The sequence below is a fragment of the Athene cunicularia genome, assembly GCF_003259725.1.
Source record: "Athene cunicularia isolate RWA chromosome 1 unlocalized genomic scaffold, athCun1 chr1_part2, whole genome shotgun sequence".
Lineage (NCBI taxonomy): Eukaryota > Metazoa > Chordata > Aves > Strigiformes > Strigidae > Athene > Athene cunicularia.
Window position 1 is genome coordinate 30,657,410 of NW_020799092.1, and position 25,036 is coordinate 30,682,445.

At 36.1% G+C, this 25,036-nt stretch overlaps 1 protein-coding gene across 1 annotated transcript in view; it reads left to right on the top strand.

Moving 5' to 3' along the window:
• UHRF1BP1L (UHRF1 binding protein 1 like) overlaps nucleotides 1-25,036 on the top strand; it is a 56,633-nt gene that overhangs the window by 14,060 nt on the left and 17,537 nt on the right. The window contains exons 2-13 of the mRNA XM_026864680.1: nucleotides 3,704-3,866; nucleotides 4,923-4,961; nucleotides 6,936-7,027; nucleotides 8,527-8,716; nucleotides 10,604-10,744; nucleotides 11,292-11,462; nucleotides 12,752-12,932; nucleotides 14,246-14,329; nucleotides 20,819-21,001; nucleotides 21,106-21,224; nucleotides 23,038-23,179; nucleotides 23,925-24,118. Of these exons, the coding sequence (XP_026720481.1) occupies nucleotides 3,704-3,866; nucleotides 4,923-4,961; nucleotides 6,936-7,027; nucleotides 8,527-8,716; nucleotides 10,604-10,744; nucleotides 11,292-11,462; nucleotides 12,752-12,932; nucleotides 14,246-14,329; nucleotides 20,819-21,001; nucleotides 21,106-21,224; nucleotides 23,038-23,179; nucleotides 23,925-24,118 (1,699 nt within the window). The remainder of the gene's footprint in view (nucleotides 1-3,703; nucleotides 3,867-4,922; nucleotides 4,962-6,935; nucleotides 7,028-8,526; nucleotides 8,717-10,603; nucleotides 10,745-11,291; nucleotides 11,463-12,751; nucleotides 12,933-14,245; nucleotides 14,330-20,818; nucleotides 21,002-21,105; nucleotides 21,225-23,037; nucleotides 23,180-23,924; nucleotides 24,119-25,036) is intronic.

The window sequence follows — 25,036 nt, forward strand, 5'->3', positions numbered from 1 at the left end:
TACATATTCAGAATTACATGACTCTATGGGAAGTACCTCTCTGCTTTATATAAAAATTATATCATAAATATGCTAGCCTAATAAGTTCTCAAAGTTCAAGCAATTAAGCATTCTATGTTTTAGAATATGCTTTAGAATATTTATAAATGCAATTAAACATTTCTGTGTCTAGAGACACAATAGTTCTTTAAATATAGAGATAACTCGCCAACCTCTAAAGCCATGCTGCCTCCTCTTTACATTTTGCCTGGCAATATATATTAGAATACATCTCCAACACCAGAATATTTAGAATATTATTAAAATTTAATAAAATTTAAAGCTAATAGTATATTAAATTGTGGATTTTATTTGGGTAAGAGTTTTGTCAGGTATGCTTTTACCAACTCATGACTAGTTCACTAGAACTTGTATTAGACACACATTAGTGTGTCTGTGGTACATCTTCTCCCTGAGCATCTATTGACTGAATGTGAAGCACACCAGAAGGAAAAGTCAAAGCGCTGTAGCTCACAGGGCCGTGTCCTGGTTTGGTGTACTGTGGCATCCTAGGACAATACCATTTGGAGAGTTGTGATTGCCCTAAGGCTTTTTTTTTTTTTTTTTTTTTTTTTTAATTCAAAATGATGTTCTTTTTGTTACTTGGCTCTTTTAATTTTATGCATGAAGATTTGGATTCTTATAAATTCTAACTAATGGGTATGATCACATTGTGTTTTGAAGGGCTAGCTGCAAATAGGCCAACTTATAATTTTTTATTTTTTGTTAGAGGCCACCGTATAAAACTAAAAGGTTTTCCCGTTATATCAAGTAGTATGAAATGGTCCTAAAGTGCTGAAAATATCCAACAGACAAATTAAAGTGTATTCTATGGAACAACTGAGTTTAGGAGCCAGGGAACTGGCACAGAAACATAAAATATTGGCATCCTCAGTGGAAAATTGGCTCTGGACAAAGCAGATAGACAAAGCAGATGTCGTTATTGTGTATTATGAAGTTAGTATGGGTTTGGGGGAAAAAACAGTCTCCTCAGCATTCACTCATCAATCACATTCAAGCCGTGGAAGTGGGATGAAGAGATTTGCTGCTACAGGTGCCTACATCTAGAAGGCACCAAGAGGTGCCTTCTCACAATTCACCTGTTAAGAGTTTCTTTCTGTGACTGACTCTTGAAATGCAGATGTAGTCTTACAGGTGGAGATCCTCTTACATTGGTCCGTGCTGAATGAGGCAGCACTCGGAGCATTTTTCCTTTCACTGATTGCAGAAGAGGTAACAAATTAAAAGCAACACTCTCGGAAGAATTTAAAAAATATGAAGAAATGGGGGGAAAATGATACTCCTTGATGAGATTGCTTTCCCTGTCCTTCTGCTCCATGTTGGGAGGGACTGGTTCCTATTTTGTCTTTTTGAAGGGTGTCAGAAGTAACTCAAGATTGTATTTGTTCTCTCCATTCTCCTCAGTGCTGTTTTGGTGTCTGTCTTGCTGTGAAGCTTGGAAACCTGTTGCTGTAGATCCTCTGGGTTTCACTGTGGTGTGTCTGCAGTTAGGACCAAGATGACGGTTAGATCTGTCTCCAGTTTGAGCGGCATTTCTGGTGTCGCATAGCAACAGGGAACTCTGAAGGAGACTTCTTTCACAGAGCATGAGTTTCTGGAGACTCTGTGTGTAATGGCATAATGTTTTGGCATTTGCTGTACCAATATTACTTTAAAATAACATCAATTTATGGTTCTTATGTTGACCCTCATCTAGAAAGTCAAGAGTGAGGGATACTATGATGTGACTTCTGCTGCTTTTTCTTCTAGGAATTTGAATTAGCCAAGTCAGATGAGACTTGGCAATATGATTTCTGATACAGGAGACTATATTTTGCAGTTACTGATGGGATGTTTTACTGAGTCAGGTTATTGAGCCCTTCTTATTACTCTTTATTGTTAAAATGAAGAAAGAAGAGTATCCAGAAAATAAAATTATTTCAAGTTCTTTATTCCCCTCACAATGCTTCTAAATGGAGCATTTAGAAGTACTTTAGTTGTCAAGGAAAATATATTTGTCAGTAGCCTTAATACAGTCTAATATTTTCAGTACAAAAAATGTATTATACACATATCAAAGCTCATTCCTTCTGTAAAATTTATGCCTGGTAAGCAATACAGAAATAATTGCAACACTTCTATCATAAGAAATATATCTAGTATTATTTGAAAATACATCCTGACTATTTTCAGACTTGGTATAATAAAAGAAAACTAAAAATTTAACTGAACTTTTCTGAACAAGCTTCTTCCTTTGGACACCTTCAGTCCACAGGTGTCTTGATCTTTGGAGTTCCTCTTTGTGCTTGAACTGGCAGGTGATGAAACTGTAAGTTTACAATGTCTGGCTGAATGATTCACAGAAGTGGTAAAATGGATGTTTGCATTTTGTCACGTATAGGTAATGTATTTCCAAAACTTACCATCACAAGAATGCAGTAAAGTAGTTGGACTGAGAAAATGCCTGACATGTTCCAAGCCACCCTTGGAAATGAGGAAAAGCTTGCCAGCCATCTTCACCTTCTTCCTTCTACCCCTGAGTAACTGACTTAAGGGCTTCATAGTTCACTTAGAAATTGGTCTCTTGAATGGGAAGGAGATATAGAAGTTAATCTCCTGAGATGTTGCTTCAGGATGATGTTCCATCATTGTGGAGAAACCCCGTTGCCTCTGCCTGCACAATATCACTACGGGGAGGTTTTGGTGGGAAAAGTCACAGGTGTAATACAGACTAGTATTTTTCTACTGGCTAATCTTGTAAAATTAGACCTGATTCATCAACAGAAACAATTTTCCAGGGCAGAATGCAAATGTGGTTAAGTATAGCCATTTCTTCAGCTTGTGGTAGATAAAATGCTGCAGCAGTTGATTTGAGGGTAAAGTACCCATGATATTGTCATGTTATCTTGCAAAGATGGGAACCACTTGATGCAGTCACATAAATTGCTTTATTGTATGAGCAAATTATACTGCTTTTGAAGTATAATGAAATTTATTGCTTATGTACTCTTAAATTGTTACATTTTTTAACCCTTTTATATCAGATTGACCTTTCAAGTTTTCATCCAATGTTTTATATACACCATGCTGCTATGTATGTGTAAATATGTGTGTTTGTATATTTCTAGTACATGCTATTAAAATCTATGATTAAACTAATGGATATTGTAAAGAAAGCTTTTCATTCAAGGTTTTAACTGTAAATATATATAGAAAGGTACTATTTGTAAGGAGTAGCTTTTTGTTACTCCTCCTGAGTGAATTCTAAGCCATTCCTGCTTGCTCTGAGAATGACAGTATAAGTTGTAAAGGTTTTGCATTTTTTTTCTCCTTTTAAAAAACTAATGAACAGTGAAAGAGATTTACTTCTACCTTATATAGTTAAAAATAGTTAAATACTTTGAATCAAGGATTTGTTATTCTTGGTGATCAATAAATTGGAAGATACCTCATAATATATTTTATGTATTTGTAAATGGAGTTAATGAGATGCAGAAATCGAGCAACAAAGCAATTCCATTGTACCATTTATTGTCAGGGTGAAATTGTACCTAAGAACATAAGATTATTTCCTCACCCCCAGACCATTGCTATAAGTTGTCAGCTATATGTGGGACAGCTTGTGATTTATATGTGTTTACTTAAAGTGCATGTTTGTTTTTAGGTTCACCAAAAATCTGTCACCTGACAAGATAAACCTGAGCACATTAAAGGGGGAGGGACAGCTGACCAATTTAGAGCTGGATCAAGAGGTGCTTCAGAACATGCTAGATCTTCCAACATGGCTTGCTATAAACAAGGTCTTTTGCAATAAAGCATCCATTAGGGTGAGTATTTTATTGTACTGGAATGGTAATTAGCCAAATCTTTCTTGTTTTCCTTCTGTCTGTAAACTTTCAAGCAGCTTTGTATTAATAGAAAATTGTGATGTCCATAATAAAATTTTAGAGAAAAATGAAGATATTGCCAGCAATAATTTCTTACTTTTTTTTTTTCATGCGATGACATGAAATGTGTTTGGAAACAATGAAAATAAGCTGTGACTTTTAAAATATTTTTTTTTCTTTCTGGATGTAATTTATTCCTGCATGTTCTGAAATAGAGACAGAGATAAAAGCTTGTATTTGCCTATGGTAATTAGTCTACTCTAATTATTTATTATGTATTATTTCTTTTCTTTACCCCTCTTTTTCTATTGCTTTCCTCCTTCTTCCTTTCCTATTTCTGAAAATACCTTTCTAAAAGATTCTGGTCTCTGTGGGAAATGTGGAAACTCTAAATCTGTTAGACGTTGCTTTTTTTGGTCTTTGCGGCTGCTAACAGTTGAAGCAATGTATATCATCTCTCCTACATTATACTAATATGAGAGTAATTAAGCTACAGCTTGTTTTTGATAGAAGTTATGATCTGGTTAAACTTTGGCACCTCTTCAGTCCTTTGTTTATTTTTCCTTTTTCCTTAATGGGAGATAGTCCTGATTTTAATGAATGCAGTGAGTTTAATGCTTTGTTGCAGGCATCCAATTACTTGTAAGCCAACACAGCAAATGTAGATTTTCTTTCCTTTTAAAGGAAAGAATGTGGAAGACAGTGTTGCTTTTTCTGATGCTTGACAACTCAGTGTTAGATAGACAGATTCTATTTTGTTCCTTTGTTTCCTTCTCAGTCATAAGTAGATTTTAAAGTTCTGTTTTTAACACCTAAAATAAATTCGTGTGTCCATAAATTTACTATACCGTATTTTCAGATAAACTTGATATTTTGAAAGTAATATTGTTCTGAGTTCAGGAGTTACAAATATAATTTGTATGCATAAAAAACCATTCTAATGCTCTATTTTACTGTATTTTAATCTTTATTTTGCTTTAATGTTTTCCCTTGCAGATACCATGGACAAAATTGAAAACACATCCCATCTCTTTGGTGAGTTCCAAGATCAACTCCTAAATATACTCTGTGTAGCAGAATTTATCTCAAATATTTATATAGTTCTCTTGACTTGACTAGAAATAACTGACATATTAACAGGCCTTTACTAAGTGTCCTCTAGGTAGCAGCAGATTGAGACAAAATGCCTTGATGTTTTTCTTGGTAGGTTTTTCTTAATCTTTGGTTTGGGTGTCATCACTATAATGCTTGACTGTTAGCTAATTCCTGTCAAGTCCTTCAATCATTACATCTTAATTTGGCTTCACTTGAAGGGTAGCTATTTGTCCAACGAACCTTTTTACAAGTTCCTGCCTCTATTGCAGAGCTATCCTTTTTAAGACTTTGCTATTCTATGTCTGTACTCTGATCAGTGATCTCAGTTATAACAGGTTTGATACACATAACATACAGGGTTTTTGTAACAGCATAAGATTCAGCCTGGTTTTAAATAGGATTTAAAATAGGACTAAATTAGAAGTAATGCCAATTCTTGCATTTGTTTAATTGTGTTCTTTAAGTATACTAAGAAATGTGGTAGCACCAGAAGTGATTTACTTGATGAAGGGTAAACTTTCTTGATTGTGTTTACTTAGGAATTAATATTCCTTTAACTGTCATGCTTCCCAGTCTTGCAGTGATTTCCTGAATGTGTTTGTAATTCCTTAGTTCTGAGTCATTTGGAAAAGACATGTTGTTTTAAATATGTGGTACATTTGCTAGTGACCCAGTTTAATGTACTAGTATCTGTACTGCTTCTTCCTGACACACAGAGCTTAGTGTGGTAATGCTGAAGTGTGATGATTCAACCTCTTAACTGTAAAATACAACTGCCAAATTAGGAATCAGTTTAAGCTGTGCTATTCTTAAAGACTGTATACTTCGACCTTCGGTAGCAAGGCCTGATTGTTTGCTTTGCTCCTACTGAACTTACATGAGCAAACTTTGAGGCTAAGATAACTTTCAAGGTCACCTTTTTTACATAAAGATTTTGTTGAACAAGTGCATTAAATTGATAACAAAAGTTCACTCTTCAATAGCAGATTGTACAACAGCCTTTTTGACTTCTAAAGGAAAGTGAATTCAGTGGTCTAAATGTCCAACTTCAGCCCTTTATTACATCACTGATGTAATAATAGTGGAAATATAGTGGAAATAATAGTGGAAACTATTTTGGTGGGGATATTTTTGCTACTGAGAGTTTGATAATATTGGAATAGCATCCTCTCTGCACAGTTTATGAAGTAACTAGAACTTGCTTGTCTAGCCAAAGATACTTTCACTGAGCTGAGCTGACCTTTGTGGTCTGTTAATATACTGGCAAATACGAAGTTATCTTTGCTCATAATCAATTTCTGTTTCTATATGATAATACAATTTGAGGATGCTATGCAGCAGTTTTTTCTCTATCAAAATACTGAAGATTCGTATACACACACACAGAGTGTATGCACACCCATATGTGTATATACTAAATATATTCAGATTTTGTTTTAAAGATGCAGAACAAAACTCCATCTACTATCACAAATTTTAGTGGACTAGTTTAAAATATTTTTCATTAAAATTTTCTAAAGTTATTGAACCATTTAGAAAACTTAGGAGGTATTAAGTATTTCACTGGAAGAACAACCACATAGGAAGAAAACCCAGATGAGTACGCATTAAATCATGCCCTTTTCAAAATGCAATTTTTAAAAATATATGGGATGGATAAATAATACTCAGGGATCCAGAATTCCAGTAATCCAATATTTGACTGGGAAGGTCTGTTAGAATTCACAAAAATTAAAAATTTATAGGAACAAAATTAAAAAAAGAATTCTGGTGCGTTACAAAGGTTTATGGGAAAATTAACATATTTCAGAAAAAGTTTTCAATTGATTTTTGGGGTTTTTATCTTAATATGTCATCTATTTAGTTTGTTACCTCTTAGGTCTCCAATTTTTTTGTTTTGTTTTATTTTTCAAGTCCTTGGATAAAGTTGTAATGGAAATGAGCACATGTGAAGAGCCACGTGCTCCTAATGGACCATCTCCTATAGCAACTGCATCTGGACAGAGGTCAGTGATACTTAGATGTAATTGATCCAAAAAAGTTTAAATTACTTGTTTCGATTTACTATCAAACAGTTAGATCCCCTACAGATTTCCAGAAGTGTATAGGGTTGCAGCTTGCCATTTCCATCTCTCCGAAATTTTATTTTATTACTTATAGGGAGAGTTATGTATGTATAGAGATAAGGGAACTGTCCAGACCCAAACCTGGAAAGAATGTCTGAACTATGTATGGAGATTCCGAGTCATGTTTCATATGGATGCAACTACTGCATCAAAAATTTACCAAGTTTATTTGATACTAAATTTTTTGAAAATTAAGCATACCTTGCCTTCAAGCTATTTTGAAAATATATATAACGATGGGGCGGGTTTTCAAAAATTTTTATTTTTTCTTTGGCCTAAAAACCAGTATTAAGGGCTATTAGTGTGGTGTTTTAAACTTCTATTTTCTTTATTTTTATCATGCCAATCTTGCTGAAAGATTTCATTCACACTATATAGCCCAAAACTAATTTAGTGGGACAATACAGCATTACATCAGTGATTTACATCCCCCCAGTCATTTCCTGTTTATAGTTCCAAAACATTTTTTGAGTGGGCATAGGGACCCATATATGGAGAAACACATTTGATGATACAATTAATCTTCTTATTTTAACTTCTGTGTAATATGTAGAAGTCTACATGGGCCTTTACATCTCCTAGGGTACAGCTTGAAAATCATTGCCATAGAGATTCTGTGTAGGACGAAATTTATAAAAAGCAAAAGGGATGACAAACCACATAAACTGTACTTTTAAAACAAGCAGGGGAAAAAAAAAAACAAAGGCTAAGAATTTTAGATTTTAAAACACAATTTTCCATTCAGTAATCTAAAACATTTAGGACACATAAGATTTTTATTAAAAAATTAATTGCAACTGCTTTTTTTTTTTTTAATACTGGAATGCGTGTTGATTTGGTGTAGAGTTGTAACCACCACTTAGAATGCCTTTCTTTTATGAAATGAAACAAAGCAAATACTTTATTTTGCATACATAAAAAGATACTTGTTTTAATGGGTAGAATAACTTAGCTTATAGAAGTAAAGACTAACCAGATTGGAATTGTCAAATAATTCATTTGACATGAATTACTCATGTATATTTCTGTATAATGCTGTGGATTGTTAGTCTTTTGTATGTATAGTATATGTGTTATTTTTTTTTTATACATTTATATGTGTGTAAAATATGTCATGCAAAAATTGCATTGATTGTTACACTTCTGGAGATTGATCTTGGTCCAAAATATGTTCTTTAAAGACTATTTTGAGATTAGGATCATAGGGTAGAAATTATTGTAAACTAGATTAATTATATTTAACGAAAATTCAGAACACGAGAATATATTAGGAAGTTACTTTATGGTTTGTTACATGTTTTATTTCAGCGGTGCAGTAAGTTTAATTTTGTGCTCTTTCATTACATGTGTGTTTAATATGTTGGCATTTCACTTTTTAGTGAATATGGCTTTGCTGAAAAAGTGGTAGAAGGCATTTCGGTTTCTGTGAACTCCATTATAATAAGGATTGGTGCAAAAGCCTTTAATGCCTCATTTGAACTTTCCCAGCTGAGAATATATAGTGTAAATGCAAACTGGGAACATGCTGACCTCAGATTTACCAGAATACAAGAAGCTCAACGTGGAGAGGTAAATACTATCTTTTGCTAACTTTTTTTTTCCCTTGTTTCTGTGGTGAAGAAGGAGGAAGTTGAATTGCAACCTTATACAGTCTAGGAAACATGCCATTACTGGGAACAGAGGCATTCTGGGCTCAGTAATTTCAGCTGTCCTCTAGGAACCACAAGGATGCAAAAATGGTGGGTTTGAGTCAGATCAAATGGCATGTCTCTAGCAACTAGTGGCCAAAGCGGATACTTAGGGAAGAGCGAAGACCAGGGCAAGCATATGTACTGTTCTTCAAGCTTGTGACTATTTAAAAATGCAGACTAGGCCAAAATTGAAGAGTACTGAAAGAAAAAAGAATGGAATACTAAATGTGGAAGGATAAGGCACTGTGCTTTTTATTATTATTACTTTTAAAGCTTTAACTGGTTATGTATTTGCTTGTGAAGGTTTTCTTAATCAGGACTTTTTTTTTTCTTTAAGCAGTTTTATCTGAATTTTAATAAAGTTCTTATGGAAGAATTAAATTTTTTTCTTGGAAGTTTTTGATATAAAAAGTTAATAGCAGTAAAGTGCATACTTTTCTACTGTCTGGGAGAATTTTTCATGGAAGGCCTAGATTGGTGTACACTGTTCTTTTGCTTTCTTCTATGTAACCAAGGTAAAATGTATATGAAGTGCAAGGTTAATTCTAAATATTGTATGTTATATTGAGAGAGACTTATTTTAGCATGCATCTGGCCTTGGATAAATAGGTGTTTCAAATTTTGCCCGTGTTTGCCCGTAGAGAATAGAGATGTTTATTCTAAAACAAATGGAGTTTACTCAGAGTTAAGAAGTCTGGTAGTTTCTTTTTATTTAGGGAGAAAAACCCCAAGAGAATGTTAATTAAAAATACCACAAAAATAATAAGTTGAAAACTGACAGTTTGGCTTTCCTGTAGCTTATCTGTATGCTAATGCTCATGTGTTAAAGAGCATTTTTCAGGCTACTTTGCACTGTGCCATTCCATCTTGCTCACTTTACTGTGTGTGCCTCCTTCCAAAATACATTGAGTATGCTTTACTTAAGCCTCTGCTTATATCCACAGGACATAGGCTGTAAAGTTTTAAAATTGACAAGAGGAGAATGACAGCTGAAAAATAAGGCACATAACAAACACTTTTCCCTCTTCTACCTACCCCATGGCTGATCTTTTTTCTTTAGAGAGTAATGCAGGAAGGAGTTTTAGGGTAGCTAGAATTAAATATTTTTAATTCTTGATGTCCTGTCTGTTTGATGTTCTTCATGTTGTTGCTGCTGGACAATCACTCATTTTCCCATACTTGATTTTCACTATCCAGCTGTACTTGCTCCTCTTGTATCATTATTCTAACATTTGCTTGCTGTGTCTTCTAGAAATCCATGCAATGGCTTCAAAGCTTGTGGGGTCTGTAAGGCATACAGTGTGCTCAATGTTTAACTTTCTCTTTTAGTTAAAATAAAACACTCCAAAACCCTCTCCTGTCCTGTAGCTTTTCTTCCCTTCCTGTTCTTTTACTATGTACTAGGATTTAGTGTTTTAAAACTAAACTACGCAATCTTGTTTTTCCCTCTACCAAAAGCAACCTAGTACGCAATAATTGTGACCTTTATTTTCTTCTGAATATTTTAAATGCTGCTTGTTACCTCTGCCTGCTTGGAACTAGCTTAATATTTCTGGAGGTAGAGAGAAGGATCAGGGCTTTACTTCTGGACACCTGTAAGTGACTTGTATTTGTTCTGTTCATATGCCTCTGCATGAAGGATACATGTGAATGTGTGTGTATGTGTGTGTGTATATATGTATGAATATATACATGCACATGCTTAGGCTCAAGTAAACTGTCATATTGCATGAAGGTGTTTTTCTCTTTTTTTTTCTCTTTAAAGGTTTTGACTTTTAAAGAAATCAACTGGCAGATGATCAGAATAGAAGCAGATGCAATCCAGAGCTCTAAGCATGAAATCATGAGTGCTCCAGTTCGACTGATTACTAACCAATCAAAAATTAGGGTCACGCTTAAAAGAAGGGTAAATTTGAAAAGTTTGGAATATTTTATTATTTTATGTATTAATTTAACTCATGCGCTTAATGCATACATGTGCATAGGAAAGGTTTTAAATTTAAGCCATATAAAATGTAGAATTCCCCAAACTAAATTTTTAGTAATGTGCAATCGGTAAGACTGTTGAGTTTACAGGAAATATTGCAGGCAGTATTTGAAGATTAAGACCTTGTACAGCTCCTACTAATGAAATCATTTGATCTGCAGACCTTTGTTTATGATGCATGTTTATGAACCTCTCTAGGTTCAGGCAATATTTACATTACTTACGTTTAGAGAAATGGATCAGTTTAATATCCAATGCATGCCAAACAAATAAAAAGTGAGGCATAAATATAGTATTTCTTAGATACTTTTTGGTTAATGAGTAATACAATTTAAAATAAAAAATGTTTGTTATCTATATGGAAGAAATTTGGGAAGTGTTGTTTTGCATTCAACTTTTTTTCCTTGTATTTAATATAAGAAATATAAGTATTTAATGGACCCATTTGACTTGTTTAATTCTACAGTTAAAGGATTGTAATGTAGTGGCATCAAAACTGGTTCTGATTCTGGATGATTTGCTATGGGTTTTGACTGATTCCCAGTTGAAAGCCATGGTGCAGTATGCCAAATCCCTTAGTGAAGCCATAGAGAAATCAACAGAACAGAGAAAAAGCTTGGCTTCTGAAACAGCACAGGTATGATAATTGATTGTCTCACTATATCATTATCAGATGTTCTAAAATACAACACAGTGTGGTTAGTTGTGTTAATCTGTTTTAGCAAGTGTTCAGTTACTCATGTTCATTCAGCTGTATATCTTAAATTACACTGGGAATGAATCACGGTAGGATAAAATAAACTTTGTTACAAAATTTTGTGTATTGATGTTAATTGCAGGAGAAAAAAAATTTGTATTTATCCATGTACAGATTATTTAGACTTCTGTATTTATTTAACAGTTGATTAACTGTTTACTAAATTTGCTCTCCAAATATTTTCTGGTTATGAGTTAAAACCAAAAATAATTAAGACACAGTAACGTAACCTTAATGTGTGGGTAAATATGCTTACTATAATGATTTAAGGTGCTTGTCCAGTTTGTTTACATGGTACTGAAAAGTTAGCTTTCAGTAAGAGCTTCCCTTCACAGCTCTCTTGTTGGAATATATAATGAAATATAATTCTATTTTTAACATTTCTCCTGTCATAGATGTGATATTGATGCTGCCTTTAAGATAGTCTTAAGTAAATCTTGGTCATCTTTCTGCACATGCAGTGGGCTAGACCAGCAGAGCTTCATGAGTGTTGGGGGGACTTGTCTGTGAAGAAGCCACACAAATATGCTGATAAAAGATAGTCCTATAAAAATAAACCATTATATAGTACTAAGACTGAGTAAAGTAATTTGTATAGAATATTTTACAATAAAGCTAACGTACTGTAATGGAGAAATGAGTTCTTGTGCTGGTCCTGATGGCTTACAATGTGATCTGGTGGTTTAGCTGCAGCCATCTAATGGTTAACTGTTACTGAGCAGGGAGGTTCTGGTTCTTCAGTTCCCTGTACTTGCATCTCACCAATTCCCTGGTACTGGCAGCAGCTCACGTTTGACCCTATTATGATGTAGCTTGGGGTACTTAAACTAGCAGAAATGGGCCAAACAAAAAATTGCTAATTTTCTGTTGGTTTAGATTCCTGAACAGCTTGCAACAAGAGAGAGAAAATTACCAGTGCTGCAAGTGACAAGGCTGTAAAGAGGTGTAGGGGAAGGGGAGAATGGGCATTGCCTCTTTGTGATGCCTAGCCATTAGCTCAGTTTAGAATTATTCTCAAACAACACACTTTAATCTCAGTAATGATCCAAGGTGAATACATATGGTGCATTTTTCCTTATTTCAAAGGCCTATTTTGAGTAAGTAAAAGGATACTTAAGCTTGAAAGGAAGGATAAACTTTATAAATTGATATAACTATATATTTTTCAGAGCTCTGTCCCTGCACCCAGCTCTCAGCAGGTGAAAACGCACCAGTCAACAGCAGCACCTGATCAAAACGATGCCATAGTAAAATTGTTTAATGATTTTGATGTTAAGGAAACTTCTCATCACTTAGTAATTTCCCATTTGGACTTGCATATATGTGATGATATCCATTCTAAAGAAAAAGGTAACTTTTTTTTTAAATAACACACCTGTGAACCATAATAATTTTTAGGAGACTTTTGAGGAATATGATAATGTTAATCAGGAATTTTTTCTTTATTTTAGAGTAATACTCAGAATTGTCTTCAGTGTCTGTAGACACATTTAAAATTAGCTAGGTGCCTCTATCAGGACAACGTTTCGTTATTAGATGTATTTTAGAATAAATGCAATAAAAATTGCTAAGAGCACTAGTAGCTTCAGTGCTTTCCTGTCTTCTAGAAGCTGATTCTGTCCAGTCTGATTGTTAGAGCTGTTTTTTTCTTTTCATAACACAATTAACTTATAAGAATGCAGTGGCAACATTGCTGTGGCTTGAAAGGGTCATTATACAATCTGTTTCTGTAGTACTCTTATAAAATATAGACTTATAGAAGAGTGTGTTACTGATTCAGAGAATTTGGTATGCCCTGCAGCACATAGAACACTTGCTCCATTCTTTCTGTGGCTTTAAAACTTTGTGTGATGCTTTGTTAAAAAATTGTATATAGCCATATTTAGAATTGGAAAAAAAGACTAATGACACTACTTTCATGCATTTTAAAAATGATCAGAATACATCAGTATATACCCAAGGAACTGTTTAGTCACTGAAAAATTTATAGTCATACAAGGTCTGCTTAAGAAAGGAGTATAAAAAACTTAAGTTTTAGTGAGTGTATTTCCTTGATTAGGGAAGACACTTGAAGAGCAGCAGAGCATAAGGCTCACTAGCTAGAGATGTATTTCCTTACATGCAATATATTTATTAAAGCTAGGATTTATCATTCTTAGTGAGATCTCTTTATTGGCCATTTATTTTTGGCCATGAAGTTTAAATTTATGAGTGGAAAAATCAGAACAGAGGCCTTTCAGAAGACCACTTCACTGCAATAATATTTGTCAAATAATATACAATAAATGATATTTACAATATTCTTGAAAGTGTATGTTGATTTGGAAAGACTGATCACAGCCGTATATTCAGTGTGAACAGTTTTGTTTCAGAAAAACTGCAAATATGTGTTCAGAGTTGTCTTTACTTTTTAATAGCATTTAAAACAATATGCAATTTGTCAGTAATGACAGAGTACAAAACATGGAGTTCTACAACCTGATCTTTAGAAACCAGTGAAGATTATCTGAATGAAAATCCTGAGGGAAGATAATGAGGTTGTAAGAAGATCCAGTAAAGGGGAGGAAGAAGTATCTGTTCGATGTTTAAAGAAATTCAGCAACATGAGAACTAACATGCTAAATACAATGTCTACAGAGCTGAGAATTTGTTTTATTTTACAGACTCAAATAGGCGTGTTACAGGAGGGGCCATGCAGCTTTCCTTCAGCTATTTAACAGTGGACTATTATCCATTTCACAAAGCAGGTATGAAAGTGAGCATTTTGTGAATTACTTGGGAATGGAACTATCTTGCTTGGATACTAAAAAATTTGTGTGTGTATATGTTTGTGTTTGTATACAGCTTGGATAATAATATTCTAAGCATTTGCAATACACACCTTTTTATTTCCTTCTGCATGCAAAGGCAAACAACAAAAGGAACAACCTGGGAACCAATCTAATTTCTGTGAATGAGCTATTTTAGGCCAAATGCTTCTCCTTTTCACGGTTCTGTTTGGTCAACAAAATGGTGTTTACACATTTCTGACATGAAAAGAATTGTGTATTGACAGAGAAAGGCAGTATGGCAGACTGTGCATTCACTAATTGGATATTTTTGAGTCAATCTGCTAGATTTTTCTTCTTCCATGTAGAAGTCTATCATTATATGTCCATTTCCAAGCAATGTATTGGTTCTTTATTTTGTTAAACAAGAATCCCAGTGTGTAGAGGTTTAATTGTATAGCCTTTTGTTAAGGGGTTGTTATTAAACAGGTGTTAGCAATTTCCAAAGAAGTGTTTCTTACAAATAGTTTTTGGTAAATATGTTTTTCAGAAATCAGAAAAATTTGGAAGAGACAAAATAAATTTGCTGTTGCATTTGAGGTCAAAGGTGATTCAGTGGCAGGGCTGAAGGAGGCGCATATGTGTGTTGGTTGTGCTTTGTTTTGCTTTTTGCTAGCACAGACCAGTCATTTTGGAGTGACTGTCCATGTACATTAAAGATTTGAAATAGCTGTAGCTTGCCTGATGTCCTTTTTGTCACTCATGGTTGCAGATGGAGTCCTGTAATGTCAATCTATTTCATTCATAAGTAGTAAGTATATTTTTTGCACCTTAAAAAATGTAATTTAGCATAGGTTGAATAAACATGCACAGGCACAGAGAAGAATATGCTTAAGAAAAACACTATTCTTTCTTTGTATATTGGCCTAATACGGTTTGAAATTTGTGATATTCATTTCCTGTCCTATAAAAGTTACAGAGGTTTAATGCATGCCTGTCTTGTGACCCAGCTGTTTTTCATTTACTGTCACTTTGATTCCTACTGTGTCTGTGTCTGAGGGTCTGATCTATCTATGATTTCTGTGAGCTCTCCTCAGAGAAAATGTAGAGAACCAGAGAAATAAATAAATTGGTTTTTTTGGAAGGATTCTTAGCCAGATTATGCTATGCACTGTAGGCGCTTGGATGGGCATGTTAGAAGCTCACTGAGCGTGCTTTTAGGTAATGGATACATGGACCATAACTCCCACGACATGAAACCAGAGATGGAAAAGATCATCTGCAGAACAGTGGTGGTGCCTCCTAAAAGTAGTGTTCTCCTGCAGTCTTAAATGGTGTTCTGTACACACATGTTTAAGTAACAGAAATCTAGTTGTCACTAATAATCTATGACAAAAAGCTGTGAAAGGTAGTGGTGGTTGATTCAATAGGCGGTGTGTGCGCGCGTGTGTGTGGAGAGGGAGGAAACATGCCAGATTTTTTTTTTTTCCCCCCACTTTAAGGGGTCATCATCTTCTCACCATTGTAGATGAGTGTGACAGTTCTGTGGTCAGACTGCTGTCACAGAGAGAAGAGTCACTTTACTCAAAGTAAAAGGAGCACATATTAATCTTGAAAGTTCAAAGGGAATCCTCTAGCCATGTGGGTATCTTGCCTCTATATATTGCTGTATCAGGCTATTCCCTGTATGCAAGTCAAGGCTCTGAAATACTGAAGGACAACACTGTATCAATAATCTATAACAGTGGGCAAAGAGGAAACAGCTGTATACTTCTGTGAGCGTTACCACACATGTTCTGGTTTTGTACCTCTCTAGCTATGGAATATTTAGAAATAGCTCTTTTGGTATAGTCTTCATGGAAACTTTGATTAATCCTTCAGGAAAAAAGCCCTCAACAATTGTTTTGAAGATTGGGTTCTTGTGGGGGGTTGGTTTGTTTTTCACAGAATCACAGAATCAGCTAGGTTGGAAAGGACCTTGAAGATCATCTAGTTAACCTAGCACTGACAGTTTTTGTAACAGACTACACCCAGAAAGACTCTAAAGGGAATCTAAGGTGTAATTGCTGTAGGGTAAATTTCTAACTCATTGAAAATCAAGCATTCCAACAATAGCCCTTCATATTACTTAAGAAAAATGAAGCAGGTTGTGCATCCATTGACTCTGATAACCCTAATGTAAGCCAGGCTTATTGGATGTTGTAAACCTGTCTGTGCAGCAATCCATCGCTTTACTAGTTCTCCCAGACCTGCTTTCACAAAGCTTTTATCCAGATCCATTATCTGTGTTGCTGGATGTTGATCAGAGAAAGTTGCTGCTTTGCCATCATGCAGGATGCTTTGCAGCACAGGAAATTCTTGATCATGCTGATATATTGAGACAGTATGAGAAATCAGAAAGCATTTTCTTCCTGGGCAACCAGCAATAAATTCAGATGATAACAACATCAGTGCCAGCTCCACTAAGATATTGTTTTCTTGTTACAATCTGGCCTGCTCTTCACTTTTCACAGATAAATGTGGCAATGGCATCTCCATATATAGAATTGTAGAACAGTTGAGGATGGAAGGCACCTCTGAAGATTGTCTAGTCCAACCCCTCTGATTAAAAGTGGTGTCAATTAAAGTTAGCTTCCTAGGATTGTGTCCACTTGTTTTGAATAGCTCCAAGGGTAGAGACTCTACAGCCTCCCCGGGCAACGTAATCCAGTGTTTAACCACCCTCACAGTAGAATTTTTTTTTTTTAATGTTTAAGTGGAATTTCTTGTGTTTTACTTTGTGCTTTTTGCCTCTTGTCCTGTCACTGGGCACCACTGAGAAGAGTCTGGCTCCCTTATCTTCACTCCCCTCATCAGGCATTTATACACATTGATAAGATCCCTCTGAGCCTTCTCTCTTCTCCAACCTAAATGATCCCAGCTATCTCAGCCTTTCCTTGAAAGGTATTCCAGTCCCTTAAGTGTTTTTGTGACCATTTGCCTGACTGACTCCAGTAAGTCCACGGCCACCTTGTACTAAGGAGCCCAGAACTGGACCCAGCACTCCAGATGTAGTCTCACCAGGGTTGAGTAAAGGGCATGGATCACCTTCTTTGACCTGCTTTTCCTAAGCAGCCCAAGGTGCTGTTGGCTTCCTTTGCATCAAGGACACATTGCTGGTTCATATTGAACTTACTGTCTCAGGTTTGGGGTTTTTTCTGCAAAGCTGCTTCCCAGCTGGTCAGCCTCTAGCCTGTACTCTAGGTGCTAGACTTGGATTTCCTTTTGAAGTTCATGAGATTACTGTTGGGTCACTTTTCCAGCCTTCTGAGGTCCCTCTGAATGGTAGCACAACCACCTGGTGTATCAACTATTCCTCCTGGTTTTGTATTGTCTGCAAAACTGTTGAGGGTGTGCTCTGTCCCATCATCCAGGTTATTAATGGAGATATATTGGCCCCAGTATTGTCTGTGGGTGTATACCACAGATGATTGTCTCCAGCTGGACTTAATGCTGCTTATCACAACCTTAAAGACTAACAGTTTAGCCAGTTTCCAGTCTACCTCACTGTGTATTTACCTCGTCAGTGCTTAATCATTTTGTCACTAAGCATGCTACAGACAGTGTTGAAAGCCTTGCTAAATTTGAGGTAAACAACATGCACTTCTCTCCCCTCATCCATCAAGTCAGTCATCTCATAGTAGAAGGCTGTAAAGTTCAGCAGGCATGTCTTCTCCATCATAAATCCATGCATGTATATTCCCAGTTACCTTCATCTTCCTGTCCTTAATGTATTTTGAAATGGTGTCCAGGATTATTTGCTTTGTTGCTCTGTTACCTGCTTCCATTACCTTCTTTAGGGTTAGGTGAGCCTGTTGTTCTTTTCATCTTCTTCCTTGAAGATAGGAATGACGTTAAAATTATTCCAGTCCTTAGGAGCTTCTCCTAATCACTATTCAGTGATAACCTTTCAAAGATAATTAAGAATGGCCTCCCCATGACACTGGTCAGCTTTCTCAGCACTTGTTGGCATCTCATCAGGATACCATGGACTGGTACATGTCTGATCTGTTTAAATGTTTTCTAAGTTAATGCTTCTCTGTTGAGAGGAAGGTTTCCTTGCGCCAGACTTTCCCAAAGGTCTCAAGGACCTGGGAACTCTGAAGGCAAGTGTTATCAGTGAAGACTGAGGCGAATAATGCATTGAGTACCTTAGTGTTCTCCATGTTGTTTGTCATCAGGTCGCCTATTGCATTCAGCAGCAAGCCTAAGCTTTCCCTACTCTTCCTTTTGTTGATGATACACCTGTGGAAACCTTTCTTCTTGTCCTTAATGCTTCTCATTAGATCTAACTCCAAATAGGCTTTGGCATTCCTAACACCATCATCCATATTCTTTTTTTGGGTAACCTGATGCTGTATGCTTCCTTTTTATCTTTGAATTTAGTCAGGAGTTCCTGTTTATCCACACAGGCCTCCTTCCACATTTGCTAGATTTCCTGCTTTTTGGGAAGGACCATTTTTTGGCTTGGAGGTGATTCTTGAACATCAACCAGCTCTCCTGTACCCTTCTCCTGGCAGGGTTATATCCCAGTAGATTGTTTCAAGCAGGTCAAAGGCTGTTCTCCTGAAGTCCTGGGTTGTCATTCAGCTTTTTGCGTTGTTCCTTCACCTTGGAATCCTGAACTCCACCGTGTCATGGTTACTGCAGCCAAGGCTGCCCCTCACCTTCACATCCCTGACCAGTTCTTCCTTTTTTTGTAAGAAGCAGGTCTAGCAGAGCATGTGCTCTCCTTGGCTCCTCAGTTACCTGTGTGAGAAGGTAGTCATCAGTGTACTTTCAGAAACCACAAGGATTGGTTGTGTCTTGCTGTATTGTCCCTCCAGTAGATACTGGGGTGGTTAAAGTTCCTAATGAGGACCAGGACATGTGAACATGATACTTCTTCCAGTTGTCTGAAGAGGACCGCATCGTCTTCCTAATCAGATGGTCTGTAGCAGACATCCACCGCATCATCCATGTTGGTCTCTAATACTGACCTGTAAGTGTTCAGCTGGCTGATCATCCATCCCAAGGCAGAGCTTTATGTGTTCTCACTGAAGGAGCAACTTGTCCTCCTTGCTTTCTTGGCTTGTGCTTCCCAAAGAGCCTGTGTCAATCCTTTGTAACATTTCAGTTGTGTGTGGTATCTCACTGTGTCTTTGTGATCCCAGTAAGATCATAGTCCTGCAACTGCATGCAGATCTCTGATTCCTCCTGCTCCCACATGTTCCTCATGCTGTGTGTGTTAGTGTGCAAATGAGACACTTATGAGAGGCAACTGCCCATATTGACTTCCCAGAAGGTATATGAGAGCTTTCCCTATAATAATTCTGTCCTGTAGGTATTTCAGAGGTTATCTGCATTTGCTTGGGGTGACCTCACTTCAGCCCTGTTTTGGAGAATTAGAGCCTCATGGATTTGCATTTAATGTATCTTTGCCCTCTTGCTCTCTTTCTGTTTTCTTCCCTGTTCCTTTGTCTTCTTACTTAGCTAGAACAATGTGAATAACTGTCAAAAGACTGTGAGGTGGGAGGGTGGGGAAAAATGTTGTCTCTTTTGACAGGCCTCTCTCTTAAAGCTTCTTCCATGCTGAAATCTTTGCATTAAGACTTGCAGTCACAATTGTTTTCCCTGAAGCATTTTCCTAATTTAACAGCAGCTGTATCTACTCATCTTCAGTGTAAGTAATCCGAAACCACATTAAGGCCCAAATAAAGTAAGTTTTCAGATGCTGGTATTTAAAGAGTGATGTACCACTCGATAGAAGTTACTTGTATTGCATCTTTATTATTTGAACAGGTTAGTAGATTGTCTTTACAGGGACTGTTTGAAAAGATCTCGGTTTCTTTCAGAGGTTTAAGTGCTTGATCAACAGAAACATGTTAGGAATAAAAGAATTTCTACTGGACTTGATTTTTAAGGCTGTGTGTACTGCCACACTGATTGAACTTATCTTCTTGTTTGTGTGCCATAAAGGTGTTAGAAAGCCAAGCCAAAAAGAATACATTTCTGGAAAGGGACCAGGAACAACTTAGGACACAGTTCTGGCAGGAAAGATAAGCTTGGAAAAAGTGAGCATAAGAACACTGTTCTGTTACTTGCTCTCACTTTTTTTTTGTAATAAAACATTTTTTTGCATGTTCTCACATATGACATTAATGTGTCCTCAAATTTCTCTGAACTGGAAATATTCAGTGATGTTTTGAGCATTAGTGGTGTTAAAAGGCAGGTGGCAATATTGTTTTCTGAGTGATTTTCAGAAGCCGTGAGATTTGTTTTTATGTAGTATATAACTTCTGTTTTAACATCTGCTATAACTTCTGTTATATAATTACAGCATGCAATGAGATTATAGTTTGAAGAATTGTGAAATACTGGAAATTTATTATTTACTTCAAAGCAAACTTTAAAATAAGTTAATATTTCCACCCTTTCTCTTATTTGTAGGAGACAGCTGCAACCACTGGATGCATTATAGTGATGCCACTAAAACCAGAAGTGGATGGGCCAAAGAATTATTAAATGAATTCAAAAGCAATGTCGAATTGCTTAAGCAGGCTGTGAAGGACCAGGTCATAGATTGTCCTCCCAAATCATCACCTTCTGTATCTCCTCAGAACCTACAAACAGGTACTTTGTTTGCATCACTAATGCTCTAATTCTATGAAATGTTAAAACTATTCTAAAAAAAAGACTGTTCTTTTCAAAGATTCCATTACTATTCTTTCCTACAGGCAAGGAACAGATACCAAAAGGAACATCTAGGGCTTCCTCTGTATCTTCCCAACAACCAAAGGGCAAACTGATGTCTAGTCCTATTGTGGTTAGACTTGCAGATTTCAATATATACCAGGTATGTTTCTTCAAGTTAGTAAAACTGGGGCTACTTTGCCCTTGACTGTTATGTAACTGTTTTTTAAGGGACAATTCTGAAGCCCATTGAAATTAATAGAAGTCTTTCCATTTGTTATTGGATTAGATCTTTATGGAACTGCTTCTGTTTTGTTGGTGGACATCAGCTTTATGTTAGATGATACTCTATCATAATTATGTGTTGGATCCAGGTTCTACTGTTACCCAAATCTGGGCCTTTGGAATTTCATCTTTTCATTGTACTATATTAGGTACCCAGTATTTTAATATGTGGTTTTATATTTCATGCTTTTCTTATTCTTATCTTTTTCAAAGTACATAGATTTGTTTTTTAAATGTTAAATTAAGAGTTTTTAACATTTTTCTCCAGCCCCTCTCTCCCTTCCCCAGTGATACTTTGAGTAGACACTTCAACCTTTTTATTTGTTTTTTTTCTCCTCACCCCCTCTTTTGTTTGAATGAGTAGTTTTAGTTGCTGGTTATGGTTCAGATCCACTCTTTGGAGGCAACTAGAATAGAGAAGGAAGTGTATAGTAGTAATATAGGAGGATCTACTCTAAATTTTAGGTCCTAACAGAAATGCTTAGTGTATGCCCTTTAGTCACTGCAAATTCTACTTGCTCTTGTTCCGTTTTTCAATGCTTATTTTGCCATATTGCTTCTGGTGGAGTGGGAGGTTGCCAGAAGCCTTCATCTGGGTTTGAAAGGGTTTTTTAATACCATTTTGTGCTGTTGGTGTTTTCATTTGCCTTCTGCTCTTCAGATGCTTGTCTTCTTGTCCTCCCCATACAAATATATTTTCAATTTTTTAATTGTCATTATTTTTATATAATTTACAAAAAGCTATTTTTCTAAATAAGTCTGTTATTACTTGAATATTTGTGTGTGTTAATACAGAGATGTTTTGCAGCTTGAAAAGAGCTACATAAAGTGAAGCAGGCTTATAAAAGTTTTATATTCCTTATTTCCAGTGAAACTAATACAAGTAGTCATAATCATATATTTGATACTAATACGCTGGCTAGTTTCAAACTAGCAGTCTGACCTGCTAGGTGTTGTATGTTGTCAAAAAAACCCTCTTTCATCCTTTTTAAACAAGGTTACATTCCAAGAAATTTAAGGTCAAATATTTATCAAAAGGCAATCTCTTTATTGTTTTGTAACTTATACTGGGAGGAAACAGAAATGGAGGATTAGCATTCTGTAGTGTTTTGATTCCCCTGTGAAGTTAAACCTTCAGGCATAGCCAAGCATATGTATCTCAGCCAGGTGCATTCTGAACACCTTGCTTAGCAGTAGACAGTTGAGAGTTCGCCCACATACTGGAATCTGTCCTTAGGACAGTACAAGGACTTTTGGACACATGCATAATAAACTTATCTAGCTTATCTATCCCTTATCAGCTAGATATGGGATCCTTTTGGACAGACAGTATGCAAATATATGTCCTAGTATAATTGCTTCTACAGGAGCTGTAGTATTTGCAGTAAAGATACCAGGTAATTCCAGGCTTCTACTGAATGCCTTTGAAAGTGACATGCTGACTCCTGCCTCGCATGAAGGAAGGGGATCTGGTACCATTAATACTTTATAGTTTTCTTGTGAAACTGTTCTATGTGAATTGTTTCTACTACAAGGCAACTAGGTGTTTCTCATCAGCACTTTGTGTAGTTAGGGGATCCACATCTGAGAGCAGTGGAATGTTACACTACTAGGGGCGCAGCTTCTTGCAACTACAAATGCCTAATGATTCATAAAGATGTAATGTATTAATGAAATCTTTTCTTTTACAGGTTTCAACAGCAGACCAGTGTCGTTCTTCCCCTAAAGTTCTGATCTCTTGCAATAAAAAGTCACTTTATCTTCCACCAGAAATGCCAGCTATTCATATTGAATTCACTGAATATTACTACCCAGATGGAAAGGACTTCCCTAGTAATTCTCTTTTTTTTTTTTATTCTGAACTATAAATTTTGAGTGTTACTTTCACCTTTATGAAACTTAATACTGATTCCAGGTTGACAGTTGAAAGTAGGTAATGGCTTTCTAAAATGGAAGGAACACAACACTGCTCCATTTCTGCAGTGCTTGCTCCTGGCAATGTCCTATAAATACCATTTTTTATAAACACGAGGTTTAAGTCTGAAAACACAAAATTTTTACTGACACACAAATTGTTCATTCTCCAACATAAATGTGTTGTTTCTGTAGTTCCACTATCTGGCTACATAAAAGACCCCAAACTATTGCAGTAGTATCTAAGATGCAATGAAGATCTACTGGAGTTACTTTTATTATTGAGTTATGGGTTTTGCCCTGTTTTGTATACAGAAATCTCAGTGGATTTGTTGGGGATGGGACTTGAGGACAGCAAATCTCCTTGGTCCTGCCTGTCCTCTATAATGAGGACATTTTTCCCTCTCTCCTCAGACTTCATTCTATTATGATATTAGCTTTTGCATTCAAAAATTCAGTTACTTGCTTGGAGTGAAAGAAAGAAGCCATCACTTTAAGTATTCCTTAATTTATTCTTACTTGGGACTTAAGGAGTGGGCTTCCATTCTTTCTCTGATGTAAAATACTGGTGGAAATGTAATACTGCACTCATTTTAAACAAATAACAAAACAACCCCTAAACATCTTACTTATTCTCATGATTTTCTTTTGTTTTCTCTTTTAGTTCCATGTCCAAACGTATATGGCCAACTGAATGCTTTACAGTTCACCCTGGATGAGAGAAGTATTCTTTGGCTAAATCAATTCGTCTTGGATTTGAAACAGAGTCTTATTCAGTTCATGGCCATGTACAAGTTAAATGACAACTCAAAATCAGATGAACACGTTGATGTTAGAGTTGATGGACTAATGCTAAAGGTAAGCTGTCATTGAGAAGGAGTTTTGTGGTTCCTTGGAAGAAAATACTTATTCTCTTATTCTGAAAAGCTGTTAGCAAAGCAGCTTAAGGAATAAATGAAAAAATAAATGAACAAAAAACCCACACAATAAGCAACACTGCTGGAAAACTATTCATAATATGATGGTTTGAAGACAGACATCTGTCTTCCATCCTACTTCATTTATGTCCTGGGGGTATTTTGGTTTTGTATTGAAGACCTGAATGGGAGTATTAAATTCTTACATCGTCTTCAATGAAGCTGACATAGCAGAAAAAAACCCCTGAGCACTGAAGTAAAAACAACTAGCAAAAAATTCATATTTGCATTCTACATTAATGCAGGGGCCCTCCCTTGTTCCTCTGGTTGTAGTACATCAAAACTCTTTTGTCTTGTTAGTGAATGGCTGGAGCAAAGAAGGCAGTTCTTCTGAAGGTTTATATCTTTCTCCAAAACCCATTCTCACTGTTTTCTGTTTCATGCTGGGCTTTGGCCAGCACAGGTTCTCTATAAGTTTATTCCAGAGGAGTGGCGCTTGTTAATGTTGCTGAACATCTGATTTTTACTTCTGTTGTCTTCTCCTTCTTTGGAAGGGAAGGATTATCAAGCAGACAAATTTTATTCCTTCCCCCCAACACCTTGATTTGCATGGGGCATTGGCTTCCAAGGTTTGGAAGTGAACAAAATAATGAGTCTTTTCAATGGTGCCCACAGTTTCAAGCGTTCTAAAAAGTCAGCATATGGAGAGATGGTTATCTTCCTAAGGCTCGTGCTGCATATTTAATGGAGTTTAAAAGGACATGGTTTGTCCTGAATGAAAAGAATTATTGAGACAGGCAACCAGGCAACTACAAAGACAGGCTGATCTAATACTGAATTACTATATGTAAATAGACCA